General features: G+C 36.4%; 1 protein-coding gene across 1 annotated transcript in view; it reads left to right on the forward strand.

Moving 5' to 3' along the window:
• LOC113504667 (protein white-like) overlaps window positions 1-13,500 on the forward strand; it is an 18,010-nt gene extending 4,510 nt beyond the window's left edge. Inside the window, exons 4-15 of the mRNA XM_026887086.1 lie at window positions 1,516-1,804; window positions 3,178-3,416; window positions 4,092-4,163; window positions 4,665-4,844; window positions 5,526-5,683; window positions 6,787-6,967; window positions 7,437-7,613; window positions 7,917-8,048; window positions 8,659-8,887; window positions 10,748-10,853; window positions 12,260-12,431; window positions 12,877-13,500. Of these exons, the coding sequence (XP_026742887.1) occupies window positions 1,516-1,804; window positions 3,178-3,416; window positions 4,092-4,163; window positions 4,665-4,844; window positions 5,526-5,683; window positions 6,787-6,967; window positions 7,437-7,613; window positions 7,917-8,048; window positions 8,659-8,887; window positions 10,748-10,853; window positions 12,260-12,431; window positions 12,877-12,978 (2,037 nt within the window). The 3' untranslated portion in view covers window positions 12,979-13,500. The remainder of the gene's footprint in view (window positions 1-1,515; window positions 1,805-3,177; window positions 3,417-4,091; window positions 4,164-4,664; window positions 4,845-5,525; window positions 5,684-6,786; window positions 6,968-7,436; window positions 7,614-7,916; window positions 8,049-8,658; window positions 8,888-10,747; window positions 10,854-12,259; window positions 12,432-12,876) is intronic.
• Window positions 13,501-19,453: the final 5,953 nt, after the last annotated feature.

Raw genomic sequence — 19,453 nt, forward strand, 5'->3', positions numbered from 1 at the left:
CTTTCTTTCTTTAGGATCTTTCCCCACTAGTTTCGGTCTTAATCACGAGCTGACGCGACGGCGGGGTCGCGAGTCGATCCCGCCGTATATAAATCACTTCTGGTTTCCATCACTTTGAACTTTCCATGTTTTCCAAAGAGATTTACCAATAAAAGAAAGAAGAAAATTCATTTTTTTTCATTGATAGACTCAGTAAACAGTTTTTCTAAAGCTGTTGCTACGAATGAAATAGAAAAATAAAATATTACTTCCATAATTCAGAATTTGGCGATCGGCTTCGGTCACACACCTCCGATGAAGTCTATGTCACATTTTTTTATAGTTTGCTACTATTTTTGTAAACATGCATCGTGAGAACCAATTGGACTTTAAATCCTTAAGACCTTGATCTTTGATAACGTCATATCGGCGTTTCATCTCAGCGGTCTATTATTAAACACCAAATTATCTCCGCCAATACAAGTTAGTCATTAACGACTGTTTTATCGTATTTCAACTAACCAGAATTTAGTTTTTATGTCCAAGGTCTCATTAATACGGAGGCAGTTATGTCTGAATGAGTAGCTGCTTAATTTTATGTTAGTCATGTACGATCGCGATGTTAAGATTCTGATTAAGAACAGTGTTAAAATTTTCTGAAATTCCTGAAGTGGTGTCTTGCAACATAATTACCCAAAAAAAATGTACGCATGCACCAATTACCAATCCTTGCTCTACCTTGGTTCTGGTTTTTATGATTTGATGAAGCGTTTAATGGCGGCAACAGAAATCATTTTCTAAGAAAAAAACAACTATCAATCTATCACAGTTCTGGATATAATGCCTGTTGACGGAAGGCGTTACAGAGGACCCCACAGTATTAGTAATAGGGTCTGGTTTTTACTTTTCGGATACGGTACTCTACAAAATGTTACAAAATACCTACTGTCATTATCCAAACTCCCGGGAGGATAGTATTTTTTATGTAAATAAATTACAACACAGGTTTATTGTAAAGTTACAGGTTTACAAAATAAAGTTGTTTCATAGGTTGTGACGATGCTTTGTCAACTCTATATTGACAATGCACCATGCATAGGTATATGTCATTGACCTGCAAGTAATGGAAAATATTTACTATCATTCTTCATTCTTAAATAACTCTTGTGTTATCAAGACATTTTCTTATTATCTTTTTGTGGATGTAGATTCAATTCAGTGACGGTTTGTAGAGTTACACAGTACTTCTTTGTTAAGTACAAACAGTATTCTTTATTTATAGATTTTGTGTATAAAATTATGAAAAATCTTCCACTGGTTACTGCATAAATGTACTATTTGGGTAATCATTGTTTAATTACGGTTTAAAAGATATGTAGCTTTTAGAAAAGACGTGCACTTAAATAATTGGAATAATTTGGTAACAGGAACCTTTTCTTTTTTAGGTTCGACTCTAATTAGCTTTATAATTTTTTCAATACATAAAATAAGCCTGAAAACTGACCAGTTTCCTATCAATCTTCTTACCACACCAAGACAGTATACCTCATTGTTCAATACTCAACATCTTTTAACATTTTACATCTCCTTCAGGATGGCAGAACCCCAGAATCATCACCGCGCGGCAGTGGTGGCGAGATCACACTGGCTATACCGTCACACCGCAACTATGGTGCCATCGGAGGCATCGAGAAGGTCACCTACACCTGGGCGGACATCAACGCCTTCGCCACGGAATCCAGAGCCAGGTCGCGACGAGTCTGGAACTTCTGGAAGCCTTCGACCAGCGGCATGTTCCAGCAGAGGAAACAGCTTCTGAGGAATGGTAAGGATGACATATTTTTAGCCCACCTTGCCAAGTGACATGTTTCCCATGTTCTTATATTCTCACTTTTTTTCTTGTTTGTATTTTTGTCGTTCCGGTTGGATTTTTGCAAATCAATTTTGAGGCACTTCCCGATAAGCAGACTGAGACTTTTTCAGGGTAGCTTCAAACCCGATGAAAATGAAATTTACAACTATAAAATTTGAATGGAGTAACAATAAAAACGTGGGTTTTTAGATTTTGTAGGTAAATCTATTAATAAATTATTACAACCATAAAGGTGTGTTGTTATTCCTACATCTTTGTCAGTCGTTACAGGTAGTCAGAAGCTTGAAAAGTCTGACAACCAGTCTAACCAAGGGGTGCCGTGTTGCCCAGGTAACTGGGTTGAGGAATTCAGATAGGCAGTCGCTCCTTGTAAAACACTGGTACTTAGCTGAAACCGGTGAGACTGGTAGCCGACCCCAACATAGTTGGGAAAAGGCTAGGCCAATGATGATGAAAGGTGCTCAAAATAAATGAGCTAATGTTTGAAAAATAACATTTCGCTTAAGTCACGTGACTTTGGCGGACTTTGTTCTGTCTTCTCTATACATTGTAGCCTTTTTTATTGACGTTAAGAATTGTTGGAATGTATAACTCGTATTTAACTGGTCCCATAGACATATTCGTTTATAGATTTTAACGCCTATCTTAAGAGCCTATTAAATTTTACAAGGCTTGATAAGTTCTTATCTAAAAATCTGCCTAGGAAGGCGGAAAATTTTATCAAAGGCATGCGTTAATCATTACGAATTCAGTATAAAATTACAATTAAGATATAGACGTGAAAATAATCAGATAAGTGATTGACAACTGTATAAGTAGCCAGTTATAAGCTTACAACCACAGGCTGTCATATGTAAAGACTAATAAAATATGCGATATATTCAATAATTGGTAATTTAATCTTGTCTGCGATCAATAAAATTTTAGCAACTGATAGGAGGTGGCCGTGTGACTGCGAAGTAGGTGTCAAGGTCTCAACCGTTAAGGAGTTCCTGGATATTCGCATTTTGATTTTATTACGGATCGACTGTACATTGATATTCTCGATTTTAATATTTTGTAGAATTTATCATAAGAGTAGTATGGGCGATTCTTCCAAGAAGTAGTTATACATTTTCTAAGAAAGGAAAATTTTCGAGATATTTTAAGATAAAAGAGTCGTTACTATTTTTAGCGAAAACACCAATGTAGAATTCAGAAATTCTATTATCCTCATTTAATTAAAGCTACACCACAAAAAATACGTATTTTACAGAACAAAACTCCAATTCCATTCCATCAGAAATTCTTAAATTAACCTCTTTATTAACATCACCTATTTCCAGTAAATGGCGCGGCGTATCCCGGTGAATTGCTGGCCATAATGGGCTCGTCCGGGGCGGGGAAGACCACACTTCTGAACACGTTGACGTTCCGCACTCCAAGTGGTGTAATGTCCACTGGTACGAGAGCTCTGAATGGCCAGCCGGCGACGCCCGAGGCACTGTCAGCTCTGTCAGCCTACGTCCAGCAACAGGACCTGTTTATTGGGACTCTGACTGTGAAAGAGCATTTGGTATTTCAGGTGAGATAGTCCCAAAATTTTGAGAGTACATTTTTGAAGGACTTTATGGAAATTGGATTAAAGATTATCTTTAAAGTCTCCTTATCCTAATAATTGGTAATTCAGTTTGGACTGGTCAATACAATGAACTGTAAATATCGGAATTAGGGCCCTGAGCTTAGATTTAACTATAACAAATTCCTTAGTTCGATGCCTCATGGTCTAAGTTAAAAATAATTGAGTGTTGTTTAAATTATAGGTATATACACTCCATGCTATAGATAAGAATGATAATTTCTTAGGTACCTAACTTACTTATATGAAATTAAATATTCTCGCTTCGATTTCATGACAAACTTCATATCGAAAACACCATGACTGTTACGTCACCCAAATAACTCCCATACTTGAACACATCTAAAATATGTTGCAATCTAAAGATTTGGGCTACATAGCAATCTTCGAACCCATAGAAACACGAAGTTCTCATTAAAATAACATTATCTAAACCGGTTTCATAAAAATAGAAGAAACCGCCTACAGCCGGCGAAGCCTTGACACCATGAAGTAACAACTTAAGTATATTCGGATAAAAAACTTCCGAAATTTGAAGAATGAGCTCAAATCGTTTGATGCTCTCTTAGATTTTGACTTCTGCTGATGTTTATGGTAACTGTATGACGTTTGTTTCCTTAGGCGTTGGTGAGAATGGACCGGCACATACCGTATGCTCAAAGAATGAGGCGAGTCCAAGAAGTTATTACGGAGGTGAGTTTTAACTATTAAATTAATCATTATTTTTAAGTAAGTAATCTTTATTTTACTCTGTTGCTTTTCAAAGAGTCACTAGGTATGTAAGTATAACAACAACACCATTTGCTACTTAAATATTACGCAATAGAAAACCCACAACACAAGATACCCGTTGTATCAAAACATTATCAAAATAAATTATGGTTCAAGCTCGATATTATGTAGCGTAACGTATGTGTTTAAAGCTTTCGTAGGTTTTATGGTAAAGATTAATAATGATAAAACTAAAAAAAAACCCCGATGGTAAAACTTTTACATTTTATACACTACGAAAATTGGAATGGGTCAATCCGTTTAGTAGCTATGATACCACAGGCAGACAAACAGACACGTCATACATACAAAACCTTCCTTTTTGCACCACGGGTTAAAAAAACTGCATGTAACCATTGTTGGATCCATTCCATTTTGCCCTCTTCCCCAAAACAAGATACTAAACTAATGTTGTCTCCACAGTTGGCGTTATCAAAGTGCCAGAACACAGTGATCGGGATCCCTGGGCGGTTGAAGGGTATCTCAGGTGGTGAGATGAAGAGGCTGTCCTTCGCCAGTGAGGTCCTCACTGACCCCCCTCTCATGTTCTGTGACGAACCTACCTCCGGACTTGATTCCTTCATGGCGCAGAATGTGTTGCAGGTAAACTTGCAAAAAAGTATGTCTTAACCAGTTCCGTGAGTCATTATGTGAACGATTCTATTGTTAACTATTGTGTCTATTGGCGGGACAGCAAAGTAGTTAAGTTTGCAAATATTGAATCAGAAAAACTTAATTTAGTTTTAATAATGGCAAAAAATCATGTTTAAACAGTTTATTGATTGTTTGCTTGATCAATAATGTTCGGGGTATTGTGTCAATATTATACTTAACTAGAATTTTATAATGAAAATGAAAACAACTCTATAATAATGACTTCCTGGAAAATGGCAATGTTTATTTACCTGCAAAAAAGTTCATGACAATTTTTTATCGTCGAGCGAAATGAATTATTTGATTTCAATTGATTTACGACTCATGAGTTGAAAATCTTCAATAACCCTTTTTTAACAACGATTAACATCTGCATCAGCTTGCATAGAACTAAGTAATACATATTCTGATGGAGTACTCACAACTTACCTCCCCTTGACTGATATATTTCTTGGGTCTGCTGGTCCTACCGATTTGTGTAGCAAGAGATAGACAGGTTTGTAGAACTTACAGATAGTAATTGATGCGGAGAGGCAGCGCATAGTAGCGTTTTGCTCTCGCAACTGTAACAAACTTACTATTACTACTATTAAGTTACACGCAATCCTAACAATATCTGTTTCTCACCAGGTACTGAAAGGCCTAGCCCACAAGGGCAAGACGGTCGTATGCACGATCCACCAGCCGTCATCAGAGTTATACGCCATGTTTGACAAGCTGCTCATCATGGCGGACGGGAAGGTCGCCTTCCTCGGCTCTCCGGAGCAGGCCAACGGGTTCTTTAAAGAGTAAGTACTTGATATGTTAAAATTGTTGAGACTGGAATCGCCAATACTGAGTGAGCAAGTGACGTTATTTGTTGTTAACTACGAGAATATTTTAATTGACAGCACCACTTTTTTGTGTCATTTGTCATGTGTTTTTGTGGTGACCAGACTTCTTTGTTGGTAGAAAAAATGACTCAATATGTATATTTTTTTATTTAAAAACGGTTTACTCACGTGTATTTATTGGGATAGCTTGACTAGTTTCTGACGCGGAGACGGGGTCGCGAGTCACACTTCGATTTGTAAAGGGCTCCACTTGGGTCCACACGTTATTTTAATAACAAATATCTATTTCCCCCATTGCGATCTTCTTACAATAATTTGTAAAGGTCATAGTTTGACTGTAAGTTGTACCGATTAAATGTGGTGATAACAGGTGTTAGGTAAAAGTATTTGAGCCACTAGTCCTTTAATGAAACTGAAACCTTCTAATTAGCTAGCCGTCTACCACGTCACTGCCTCATCGCTCCACTTCACACACCTACCTTCCTAATATTACTTAGGGACTTGGTGTTGCTAGGGTTTAGCTACTTAAGGCACTCCGATGTAACACAATACCTCAAATTGGCTTATCCCCTTATTGAGTACTTGTGTGTCTATTATGTGTTCCTAATGAAATCGGGTAATGAACCTTTTCTCTGCTATTATGCTTGTGGAAAATTGTAATTTTGATGATCTGTTTTTTAATTTTGATGAACTCCAATTTACCAGATACGTGTGATAAATAATTATAAAGTATAGGTGTTTTTCTGCTAAGCTAATTAACAACTTGTAAACTAAATCCAAATATTCATCTGTTCAAATCATACCTCAAAAACTTGAAATTTTGAGAATAGCAAATATCCTCCCATATATTATTATCTTTACAATAAAGTCGTCATGTACGTACAATTTTATCCATTTCTTCCAAACAAATTCTGACCATAACACCTTCAGAGGGATCAAAAAAATTCTTAATACAATCTAATCAGAATCAGTTACTTTAAAGTTACTAAATTGCGATATATCATATCCATTCTTCCAAAAAAGTTTCAACATTGACAACCCCTTTTCTCCTCTCTCAGGCTTGGCGCAGCGTGTCCTCCCAACTACAACCCGGCGGACCACTTCATCCAGCTGCTGGCGGGCGTGCCGGGCCGCGAGGAGACCACCCGCACGACCATCGACACAGTCTGCACCGCCTTCGCCAGGTCCGAGATGGGCTGCAAGATCGCTGCTGAAGCTGAGAATGCATTGTTTTATGAGGTATACTTAATGAGTAATAAGAATTAAAGCTTTTTCATTTCATCATTGTAAAAATAAGGCTTCAATTATATCCCGCTACTTTTAATATTGGCATTAATTGACACTGAGATTATAATTTTGTAATTTCGGACAAAATGTTTCTTCGTTCATCCACTGTTTTGTTTAACCTGCTCTCGTAGGTACCAAAAGCGTTAGCACTGATTGAATAACTTAAATGGAAAATTGACGGAAATGATACTCTTTTATACTAGTAACATGACTTTAGCTAGTTAATTTCAATAAATTGAGCAATGTTGATCAATACTTCTTATCAAATTGTTAAATTGGTAATTGTTTATTGACACTGTGTAGTATACTACTACCATTTTTCTAACCAGCCCTAGTTTAATAGTTCATTTCAATTTCACTGCCTAGAAGATCTTATTAAATATAACAAATACTTAAACACAGCTATTATTTTGTCCACTAGCGTAAGATCTCGTCGGGCTGGGCGGACGCGGCGTGGTCGGAGGCGGTGTCGCTGCGCGCGCGCCGCTCCCCGTACAAGGCGTCGTGGTGCGCGCAGTTCCGCGCCGTGCTGTGGCGCTCCTGGCTCTCCGTCACCAAGGAGCCCATGCTCATCAAAGTGCGCTTCCTGCAGACTGTCGTGAGTATACCAATACCATTTTCATTATAAGGAGAGTTTTTTTTAATCAGATTGTATATGTTCCATTGGGCAAGGGCTTATGCACTTGACTTGAGACGGTAAAAGCCCTTCAATAAGAGCTGATAATTGAGGGTTAAAGTTTGATTTACTAAATTTGTGACGGACTTGACCTATGAAAACATTGCGAATAAGTCGTTAAAAAACAATGGAGACGCAATTTTTTTTTTTTTTCATTTAACTATCAGGTCTTCATTGAACTTGAAATTCGCTTGGAACCCTGATAACCTCATATTATTGTTGTAGATGGTATCGATCCTGATCGGCGTGATCTACTTCGGACAACACTTGGACCAGGACGGCGTCATGAACATCAACGGAGCCATCTTCATGTTCCTCACCAACATGACCTTCCAGAACATCTTCGCTGTCATCAACGTATGTTTCTACTTTTTTAAGATACCGAAGAAGTTTCTTAGGTTTACGCGAATGTAAGACATTGAAATGAAACTACTTTTACGGATTTTATCGCGACCTCCATCGTGACCATGATACCTGCAAAGGTGTCGAAACGTCGGGAACTAAAATTAAACCGCGATATAATCCGTAAAAGTAGTTTCATTTCAGTGACTAAGAAATTTTTGAATAACTAATAAAAATTGGTTAAGCTAACCACCACCAATTCTTATAATTATCTTCGTAAACAAGTATGGCTCTGATACTTGGTGCCTTTTTTTGATGCCTCAAGAGCCTCAAGTCTGTCCTTAAAAACTATAACGACCAATTGTTTCGGAGTATTTTTATAAAAAAATTGTGACTAATGTGTCTCAATAAATAATTATCTCGTACGAAACCTAAGAACAAGGGTTTTTGTGTATTTACGAGCAGTCTTACACAATCGCTCCTTTTCTCATATCTAAAAATCTGTTGCACAATTTTAATAATTAGCCCTAATCCGCAACTTCTTGCCAAGGCCTAGTCTTAAAAATGTCAACTCTATTTTAGACAACTTATCCCACAATTTCCTAACCCCTTCTTTCTTCCCCAGGTATTTTGCTCCGAGCTCCCCATATTCATTCGGGAGCATCATTCAGGGATGTATCGAGCCGACGTATACTTCTTATCGAAGACCTTAGCCGAGGCTCCGGTGTTCGCAACTATACCACTAGTCTTCACCACTATAGCCTACTATATGATAGGACTGAACCCTGACCCGAAGAGGTTCTTCATAGCTTCAGGATTGGCAGCCTTGATAACGAATGTTGCTACTTCATTTGGTGAGTTTTGTTCATCTTTATTAAATAAAACGTTGTGCATAATCTGTTGTGAGTCGATCCCGTTCTTAACGAGTTCCATTCAATAATTTGAATTTCATGGTTTTACTTGCGTATCACACGTAACAAAACCTGTAGCACGAACACTATCAACACCTTACTTAAACATTTTCATACATTTCGATGTGTGAGAATGGAGGTTTTGAATATACATAACTCGAAACTGTCCTCCTCCCTAAAGCAGACGTTTGGATTATATTCGATAGAGCAAAGAGGTTGCTTAACTTAGTCGTAGGGCCTAAGCAGAGAATTATGGTGTGCAGATAAATAGAGTAGGTATCGTATTTGTTTTTCCGGAAGCAGGTACCTACCTGTCATTATTGCATAACTTAACAAAATCTTACTAAGTAACGTAAGAGTAATTCAACCCTAATGACATAATTAAAGTGTGCTGTTTTAACTATCTGTTTATTTACCTTAATTAATCATTAAATATTTAATCAATTAAACTCACTAAAACAATTTAGAAATGTACCAATTAAAAATCAATAACCGTAACCACTGTGACTAATAACGTTATTATTACCCAACAATTACGTTTATTCACCATTCATATTTTTAAAACAAAAAACGTACAATACATATAAATTCTTTGCGTGCTAGACATAGTTAATAGTTTTACAAAAAAGAGGTCCTATTATAGACCACGCGAGGTCAGTAGGAATGGACGTAGCTAGCGACTATTAAACAAATATTGTGCAATACGATTCTGTTCTGTTTCATTTTCTTTAAGTTGCTTATTAGTAACAAAAGCTGGATTATTAATATAAAAAAATGGAACATAAAAAATTGAGCAACCATTACCTAATGAAATTTCGTAATCGCATATAAGCACAAAAATAATTAATATTAGGCAGCGTTTTGAGGGACACAAAATTATATGATTGATACACCACAATCCCTTTGCTCTATGTAAATTCAGACTTCATGTACTCAATTGAGACAACGCAAGATTCCGATATGTAAAAAACTTGAAATGGCAAAAAGTTTCTTACGACTTAAGCCAATGTACGAACTCTTTTTTGTCCATGAGTGGACCCCAATCACTTCTAGACTCGTAGTTCTTTATGCGCTCCTTGCGCTTTGGATTGAGTAGAAGGGAATGTCAGACTTCTGTTGACTAAAATGCACCCAAGTTCCTTCCTTCGTGTACCAGGACTACGTTAACCTCTCAGACCACCCTGTACCCCGGTTACTGCTTCTAAGACTTGTATTACAAACACTGCCTATATCTATTTGTCCCATCTTAGATTACAGTAAAGTCTGTCCCGATTTGTACCGCTTTCGCTAGTAATTAGAGCTATCACACATTTATATAAGAGGTGTAACATATCCCTTACGTATCTAATAGTTTTCTCGCGTGTTTTCGCGGTCGATATGAAATGTAACAGGATGCAAATTTCTCCGAACCACAGCTTCTCATGTGTCGTAATGCAATACTGTTCATGGATCTGTTTGGTGGTTTATAACAATGTTTTGTACACTGGAATCTAGGAGAAAACCCTTTAGTTCATGATATGATGCTTCGAATATTTTAATCTATCTGTTATCCGTACAGAAACTTGATAACAAAGAACATTTTGATTGCATCAGCCTTTGAGAAATTATTTCTTAGCTGTTTAGGAAGCTAATCATTAAAACTTTTTGTCTTAACATGTAATCATACAGGTGGATACATGGTTATGAATCGTTAAAGATATGAGTCATCTAGTATCAGACACTTGTCAAACTTTTCATTCAGTTTATCTTACATCACTTTTCATATCATAGCATTTACCTTATAATTATTGTTCTTTTGTACAGGTTACCTGATCTCGTGTGCCAGCAATAGCGTCAGCATGGCCGCGTCAGTCGGACCTCCCATCATCATTCCCTTCATGCTGTTCGGAGGATTCTTCCTCAACACCGGGTAAGTGAAAATCTTTCAGTTTGCATTGAGCTGGATAAATGCCTTGCAGATCAAAAAACTTAAAGCATTGTTAAAAGTCCAAATAGTAAAAAGGTTCTCCTCTCATAAAAATGTGTATGTTTTAGTTGAAGAACTCTAATAAAGAGGTGTTCTTTGTTTTAATTGAGGTTAATGATAGAAAACCTCTTAAAGTAATGGCACTCGTGGAAGGGAGACCCCGCTGTTGGTTCTTGGCTCTGCGTAGGCCTCTACATGATCGTTAAGTCATATAACGTTCATGTTTAGTTTACGACCTCCAAATATTTTTTTATCCACACGCATGTTATGACCGATTACTAATATAGCCAGTGGGAAGGACCAGTCGCTCAAAAACGAGCCTGATTGTAAGTGTCCATTTTTTGTCGGGATACACGGAAACAAAAAAAGCAACATATCAATGCCAGCCTTTCCTAATCCATGCACATTCGTAGTAAGAACCAGTTTCTCCATTGACGTCTTTCTATAATGAATTCGTTTTGGTAGGTATCCCGTTTGTACCGGTAAGTAACTGGTTAAAACTAGTTGGGCTAAAGTAGTAATAATGTATACTATGCATATCAGTATCATTAATAGCGAGAAGTCATATAAAAAAGAAGAAGAATGTGGTGTTGAAATGTTATGAAATCTCGTACACACGTGCCATTTTTCGACAAGATTTGTTTTGATGGAATAAATTCAATTTAAATGATATATATGAATGAGAATAAAACTAGGGAAATCTCGATAAAAATGGCATGCTTGAAAGTCCAAATTAAGTTCTCTAAGGATCGCATACGAGGCTATAAAGATGTAAGTAATTGTACGCGGTTTGGATGATCAGAATAAAATGTTACTGAAACAGCTCAAAGACCCGGACCTTCAAAAATAATAAAAAATTGATTGTTGAACTCGCGAAACGACTCATTGGCAAAAAATTGGTCACACTGATATGACCATTGTTTAATCTTAATCTTTATTTTTAGAATTTGTTTACGTAGCGGTAACTTACAGGAATATATAGCTCGTAATAATTTCAACAGTTTAGCGATAACAGTTAATTAGACACAGCCTGGTAAAACATTTATATGTGGAGTCTTGTTATTAGCAATGTTTAAGATTATACTTTTAAGTTTACCCATATTATGTACTTAGTCTGTAAGCCTTCTTTAAAGCTAATAAAAAATAAAAAACGGACAGACATACTTACCGACGGTGCCTCAGTTTATTATAGTCCCATGATTATGCATCGACTAGGTAACATTGGGTGCCCGACGTGTTACTCAACTTGAAAATCAGCACGGAGCTTTTTAACTTAAACTCGACTTTTTCGCTTCTAAATCTTTTTATCTCATATAAAAACCCCTAAAATGAGGTTTCTTGTTCAACAGTTCCGTGCCTCCATACCTGGGCTGGATATCGTACCTGTCCTGGTTCCACTACGGCAACGAGGCGCTGCTGGTCAACCAGTGGTCGGGCGTGGAGACCATCGCCTGCACGAGAGAGAACTTCACCTGCCCAGCATCAGGACAAGTTGTGTTGGATACGCTTAGTTTCTCTGAGGTATAGTATCTTCTCCATTTCAATGTGTTAAGTGTGATTGATGAATGAGCCGTACACCGGAACTTAGCTACCTTTCCAAGACGCCTTTGCTCTGTGCTTTAAATAATGAGTCATTGCTGATCTTAATTATTGTGTTTATAGGATAAACTTTTTTTTAACGTGGTTTTAGATTCCCCATAAAAAAAAATCATCAAAGAAAACCCTGAAAAATTATTAAAAAATGTGATACACATGTCCCATCTTGTTTCCTGTAACTTGTTCTCAATAATCTGTGATTGGCAAACAATGTGCGTTTCTGCATATTCAATTCTTAAAGTATTACGGGTGTGGACGAAAGATGCTGGCTACGCCGTGTACCGTCCACAACGATAATAACATTACTTCAAGACATGGCTGAGACCTGCTATCCTAGTTAAACCGTCATTTAAATAATGTTTCTTTGTAGGACGACTTCACGATGGACGTGGTGAGCATGGTGCTGCTGTTCATCGGCTTCCGGTTCCTCGCGTACCTCGCCCTGCTGTTCCGAGCTCGCCGGGCGAAGTGATAACAAACACCTTTGACCCTTCATCTTAGAAAAATAAACCCATAGCCAATTGTTTCGAATAACGATTTCGATTTTCATAAACGTTTATGTTTTGAGGAATTTCATTTACAGATAAGAGATAAAAATGCTCTAAAAATACTCAAAAATTCCAATATAGCTTTGGAAACAGCTAGGCTGAAAAGCTTTTAGTAAAACAAAGTTTTGAACCAATGTCCGCAACCAAGAAACAAACATAAATAAACAGATTTATTATAAAGTATTCGACCAATTAAAATATGTTTTAAAATTGGCCTGTTTACTGTAGGATTTATAGTAAACTAGATTTAAAATTGTATTGTTAATACGTAATTTTAATAAGTATTTTCTATTGTAAGTAAATATGTTAAAGAAAATATATGTACGTTTTGATAAAACACCCTGACTTCTCAAATATGAACTATTACTACCTCAATACAGAACGCACACTTATTTACATGTTTCATTTGTTGCATTGTAACTTTATAATAATAAGGTGCCAAAAAAAATACAAAGGTAGACATATATAATTTTCGATTCACGCAAAAGTGCGACTATTTCACAGACTCTACACCTGCTCGTAAAACAAGCGATAAGTCACATGACCATTGCTCTAAAAATAAATTAAATTGACACTTCTTTTTATTAGAAGTATACCTAATGGCTAATTAAATTAATTTAGAGAAAAATATCGAATTCGAACGCATATATTTGAATTTGTATTTTCAATGCAAACTACTTTAAACTCTTCGGAGAAACTTGATATATAATCAAAATACATAATGGTTTCTTAGGTTTACGCGAATGTTAGACATTGAAATAAAACGAATTTTATCGCGGTTTAATTTTTGGTTTTAGTTCCCGACGTTTCGGGACACACCATCTCAGTCTGCCCGTGACCATGATACCTGCAAAGGTGTCGAAACGTCGGGAACTAAAACCAAAAATTAAACCGCGATAAAATTCGTTTCATTTCAAAATACATAATATATAGGTATCATAGAATTTATAAGTACCAGTACACTTTGAGAAAATGCGAATTGGACTTGTTCAGCCAGCCCTAGATATTAAGTTATTTGTATCTAACAATTATAGAATATTTTTTATCTAAACAATACAATCTAAACATGGCAGGAAATATGTTACCCATTCCATGTTACAAATGTAACTTTAATATTAAGTTTGAATAATAAAATATCTGAAAACAGACATTTTTTTTTATTTGTTCATCCTAACTTAATATACGGAAGAAGGTAGTGAAGGTACAACAACTTTTCCATTAAATTTCACATCTCTTCATAGCCCTTGCTACAATGTAATCTTGCCTGTTGCCAACGCAACATAAAGCTTTTGGTTAAGTAACCGAGTAACCAAAACAATCGGAAAAATACTTGAGAATAAATTGACATCACCCACGTGAACCACTTTTCGGCATATACCTACTCTACATGTAGTACAATAGCTGGCATATATAACGAGATCCGAATGACATGAAAAGACGTTTCATTTAAATTATTGCCTTAATCCCATTAAATTAGGTTGCCAATTATTATTAGCTAAGCCTTATAGTTGCCATATTCTAACGTTACAAACGAATCTTCAAGAAATTTCTACCAACTTCGTATTGCACAATATTTCGTCACGAGACTGTCTATTTGTTTTTAATTTCTGAACCTTGTACCTGCAAGCGGTCGGAGCCATTACAACAATTCTTATTGCTAGCAAAGGAAGTCGGGAATTGTCGTCAATTCAATAGATCTATTTGGGTGTGATTTGAAACTATATTTTCGTTCATGTCCTGCTTGACAACAGGGGCCTACCAAAAGATCTCACCGCTGCGGCTCTACGCCGCGCCCGTGTGATCGTGTACCACGCTGTCTTGGTTCCACAACTGCAATCGTCTGCCTCTGAGATATGGTGGTAGACCCCCAGAAAATAATATGAAAGACATGTTTTATTGCAAGAGCTGGCAAGATAATAACGACAGCGAAGACCGAGCAAAGATGGTTGGTATTCATCTAGATGACTTATTTATCACCTAGTATAGACCTATTCTACTAACGGCGTTTTTGCTAGGAGCATTTTCAAAAAAAGCTTATACTTGTTCCTATTGTTAATAGAATTGCATTTTTATCATGTAAAAATATGTTACGAAATTACATTACGAAAAACAAAAACACTAGTTTTAAAAAAAAACCTTTGAAATCAAATATTAACGAACGAACATTTGAGTTGAACAGGACTTAGTATAAGAAGAAGTCGGCAAAACGAGACATGCCTTAAGGGAAACAAGAAAACACAAGGAGACTACTATACTTTAAACATCACGAGCAAAAGTCATCGAACTCACAATTCTCAGGTCAATTATAAACAAATAACAAATGTATTGTGTTCCTACAGTTTCATAGTGTATTATTATTTAAAGAATTGGAAATTCTTTGACATCCAGCATGATAAAAAATGCCGGCGGGTCGAAGCTCATGCACAAAACAAGAGCGATCCATTGTCACATTTTTATAGAGTGTTTATTCAACGAGTGCACTTTCATCATCTATCGACCTTTCCGTTCGATGTGTGGATATCGTTTTTTTTTAGGTTAATTTTCGTGCGTGTTAGTAATACACAGAATGATCTACTACGATCTTGAAATCTTTTAAAAGTCAACTTAACTTGTACAAATGAAAAGTAGAGTCCATTGTAAGCTGTATGCTTTTTTTAAAAGACGGGAAAATCCTTATGGACATCAACAACTCCTTTTGAGAGGAAGCGGTTAGCAACAGACTTACTGACTAAACCTAACCGCCATGCAACATTTCCCGCGTTTCGCCGAGGCGTGGCAATACATAGCACTTCACGCACTGATCGCGAAGAAACAAATATTTTAAACAAGTTAAAAGATAACCTCCAAAAAACGTGTTCAGTTAATGCTTGAACAAGTATTCGGCCAAGTTTGAACCAAGAGGATAGGGCTTAGATGTTCCACATTCGGAAGTACGTAAGTACAAACATCCCACGCGGAGTGCCACAGTCTAAATGTTTCAGTTGGTCTGTTAATTTTTACACAAGTAATAAGTAAATACAGTTGATGTATCACGAAACGTAAGAATGTTAATGACATTTAAATATTATGTAAATGGATATGTAGCTTTTTGTAGCATGCCATTTAAGCTAATTTAACTACTTAAATCAATAAAAACAAAAGGTAAACTTTGAATTATCGAAACAATTTTGAAGAACACGATTGCAATTTATAAGTTTTGCGAATAGACATAAACTCGGATGCCTTCTTCCTCATGATGAAGAAGGCTGCTTGGTTCTAAGTAGTTTACGAACCCTTAGTAGATAAATTATAGTTGATAAGATGCTAACCATTTGTATCATTGTAGTCAGTAAATAAACTTAATTTTTGTTGTATAAGTATGTATTTAATGCTCGTAAAAAATTGTATCAAAATTTTTGTATAATTAATCAATGCCGTGTACACAAGTAATTATTATTTTCGCTTGAAAGTTTTCAGGAAAACTTTGAGCCACTGGGGTATTCAGAAGCATTCAAATCACATGAACGAAGACATCCAGGCTCTGCTGCACCACTTAGCTACCGTGCCGTCAACTTTACTCAGTTGAATTTAGTTTTTAAATTACAATTCGCATCTGGCATTATCTCGCTAGTCTATCTGGCCATTTATCCAAAGGCCATCGTTCAGCCTTCCGGATTATAAAAAACCGCAAACCAGACTTAAACTGCATTAAAATACCATCACTGTCAACCAATAAAATTAAGTTATAATATTTCAGAAACAAGTAAATTTATGTAGAATACAAATCCGTGTTCCAATAATGCACTGCGGCCTTTGTAATCTATATTTCCATCTATATTGCAATTGGTTATTTAATTGAATTGGAAAATCTCAAAAACTACTAGCCCGATTTTGAAAATTATTTTACTAATAGTATTCCATATTATTTGCGAGTGTCATTATGATTTAATGAAATATGCTTTATGCTATGTCTTAACTAAAAATAGACCGCTAAACGAAGTGTCGACTAGAGCGAGTCAGCTAGTTATGCACCATACGAGCTAAGTCTTTAATCGTTTATTATGCCGGTTGTATAATACTGGATTTTAGCTATATTGAACTGTTACGTTGGCCATTAATATGCCTATTTTTTTATAAAAGTTTATTAACCTCATGACTCATTCCCATTCATTCAAGATCAAGATAAAATCTCTATTATCTATACGGACGTCTTATCTAATAAATACATGAATATACTTGTAATCAGGATGTAATGGTCGATTAATTTATATCCGATACAGATAAAGATATCTATCTTATTTAGTAAAATCTACTTTGAATCGCGATATGTTGTATCTTCTAAATTGGCTATTCGTTATAGAAAAGTGCATTATTTTAAAATCGCTATCTACTTTTTGTATGAAGATTTTTAATGATACACTTTGAATGTGTTGCTTTTTCGCTCAAAAACCACAAAGAGGGTTTAGACGAAACTTAGTGCACAGATAGTTTTGATTGCCAGGATTGACAAATAGGAAAGTTTTATCCCGATTTTAAGACCCCGATGGCTCGCAGGCAATAGCTATTTAATATAAGCTATGATGCGGTTACAAAAAGGCTAATTATAGAAATACGCGTAGGTATATTACACATGGCGCTTCCCGGAAATTCTGTTACTGTGATATAATCAAGGATCCTTCTCGAATTAGTCGCAAGAGACTTAATTCCGCTAATCCCTTTAATAAGTGCGATCAAGCGAACCTCTTTAATCGGTCATTAAGGGCTAGTGCGCTGATGTTTTTACTCTGCGGTCACATGCGCAGTGACCCGGGCACAGCGGTGTCGCGTGTCTGAGATACGTTACATGAAAACCGAAGCCTTATAATCTAGCTGTCACATCGTTTTCCGTATGCTCCAATAGTGGAGCACCGTTTAAACGTATTGTACCTACGTAGGTAGGTAGGTAGAGTTGCCAGGCGTTCGGAAAAAGAAGGACGCAGTTAGACTTCCGCCCAAAATAAAAGAAGTCCGGCTTAAATATTTCTGTTTGACTAACTAATCATTCGATTATCAATTTTAGAGATAATAAAAAAGGTTAATTTTATTTACAAACGATACTCATTGTAAGTACCAAATAATGAACAGAAAATTCTAACTAAATCGGTTTTTCGCCTAACTTCTTGGCTAAACTGGCTAGTTTATCCGGCAATTAGGTTTGGCGATTTGGCGACCCTATAGGCAATATGATAGTGGTATGGAATGGTTGATAAAGTAGGAGGTATTCCAGGTTTCGGGTATTCGCCTAAAAACGTTCACACCCCATACAAGGTCAATCCAATTTGTAGATCAACCAACTTGATGATAATTGTATCGCTCTACAAAAAGTCATAACATGTTAAATAAAAGTATTGGCACTTTACCCATAGGCATGATGACTGGGTATAAAAAGGAAAAATCAACTTAGTCCGTCAAATAAATAATTAAAAATATGAGACATGTATTTTTGTTTTACCTCTTTTTTCGGATTCTCTTAACCATTTTTTTTCCGGGATGAAACGCTAATGTCTTCAATTCACGTCGAGGGCACGGCGTGGGGATATGTCGGACTTCCACCGACTAAAAACACCCCGGGCCCCTTCTACTGCTTTAGCCAGAGTCACGGGATCGCTCGCGCATACTCTGCGCGACTCTGGCTGGCTCTAGTCCTTTGGACTCCTTCTCAAGGGATGGGTGTAAAAAGCCCACCCCTCACTCCTCATAAGGATTCTCTTAACCTGATAGTTTAGGAGAGTCAAAATAAAAACTGTTTGCAGGTATACCGACGGCAAATCTTTTGGCACACCCGGTAAAATTGTATAAATTTTTATTTATTTGTTTAGTCTATACTGAACTACCATCACGATGCGACTAATGGGAGCGAAGATACAATCTAAAATGTGGAAAAAAACAGGGAAAATTATTCATCTTCGAGAGTTTCCGTTCAAAAATTCCTAACTTATATCTTCTAACAACCACGCGGACGAAGTCGCGGGCAACAGCTAGTTTCAGATATTGCCACAATCCTGCCCCATGACTGACTATTTATTACCAGATCCCAGTCGTTGACTTTTTCACTGATCTATATCACAAGTCTTATCGCAATGTGGTTAAGCTAATATAGCACGTTATCGACAAAATCAAAAGTCAAGGCAAAAGTTAGTTTCCGAATAGCAATAAAATATTATTAAGACTATTAAATGCAGAATGCAAGTCTTTGCGATGAATCAAACATGAATTTTAAATGTTATTTAAGTAAAAATAGACAGAAACTGTGGTTTAAAGAAGCCAAATGTATATAATGTGTTTTTATATATTTGTTTTTATATAATCTAAAAGTCTTGTGTCGCGGTATTTGTTGTTCAACTCCTCCGAAACGGCTCGTCCGATTCTAGTGAAAGTTTG

Source organism: Trichoplusia ni, chromosome 22 (genome assembly GCF_003590095.1).
Source record: "Trichoplusia ni isolate ovarian cell line Hi5 chromosome 22, tn1, whole genome shotgun sequence".
Taxonomy (NCBI): Eukaryota; Metazoa; Arthropoda; class Insecta; order Lepidoptera; family Noctuidae; genus Trichoplusia; species Trichoplusia ni.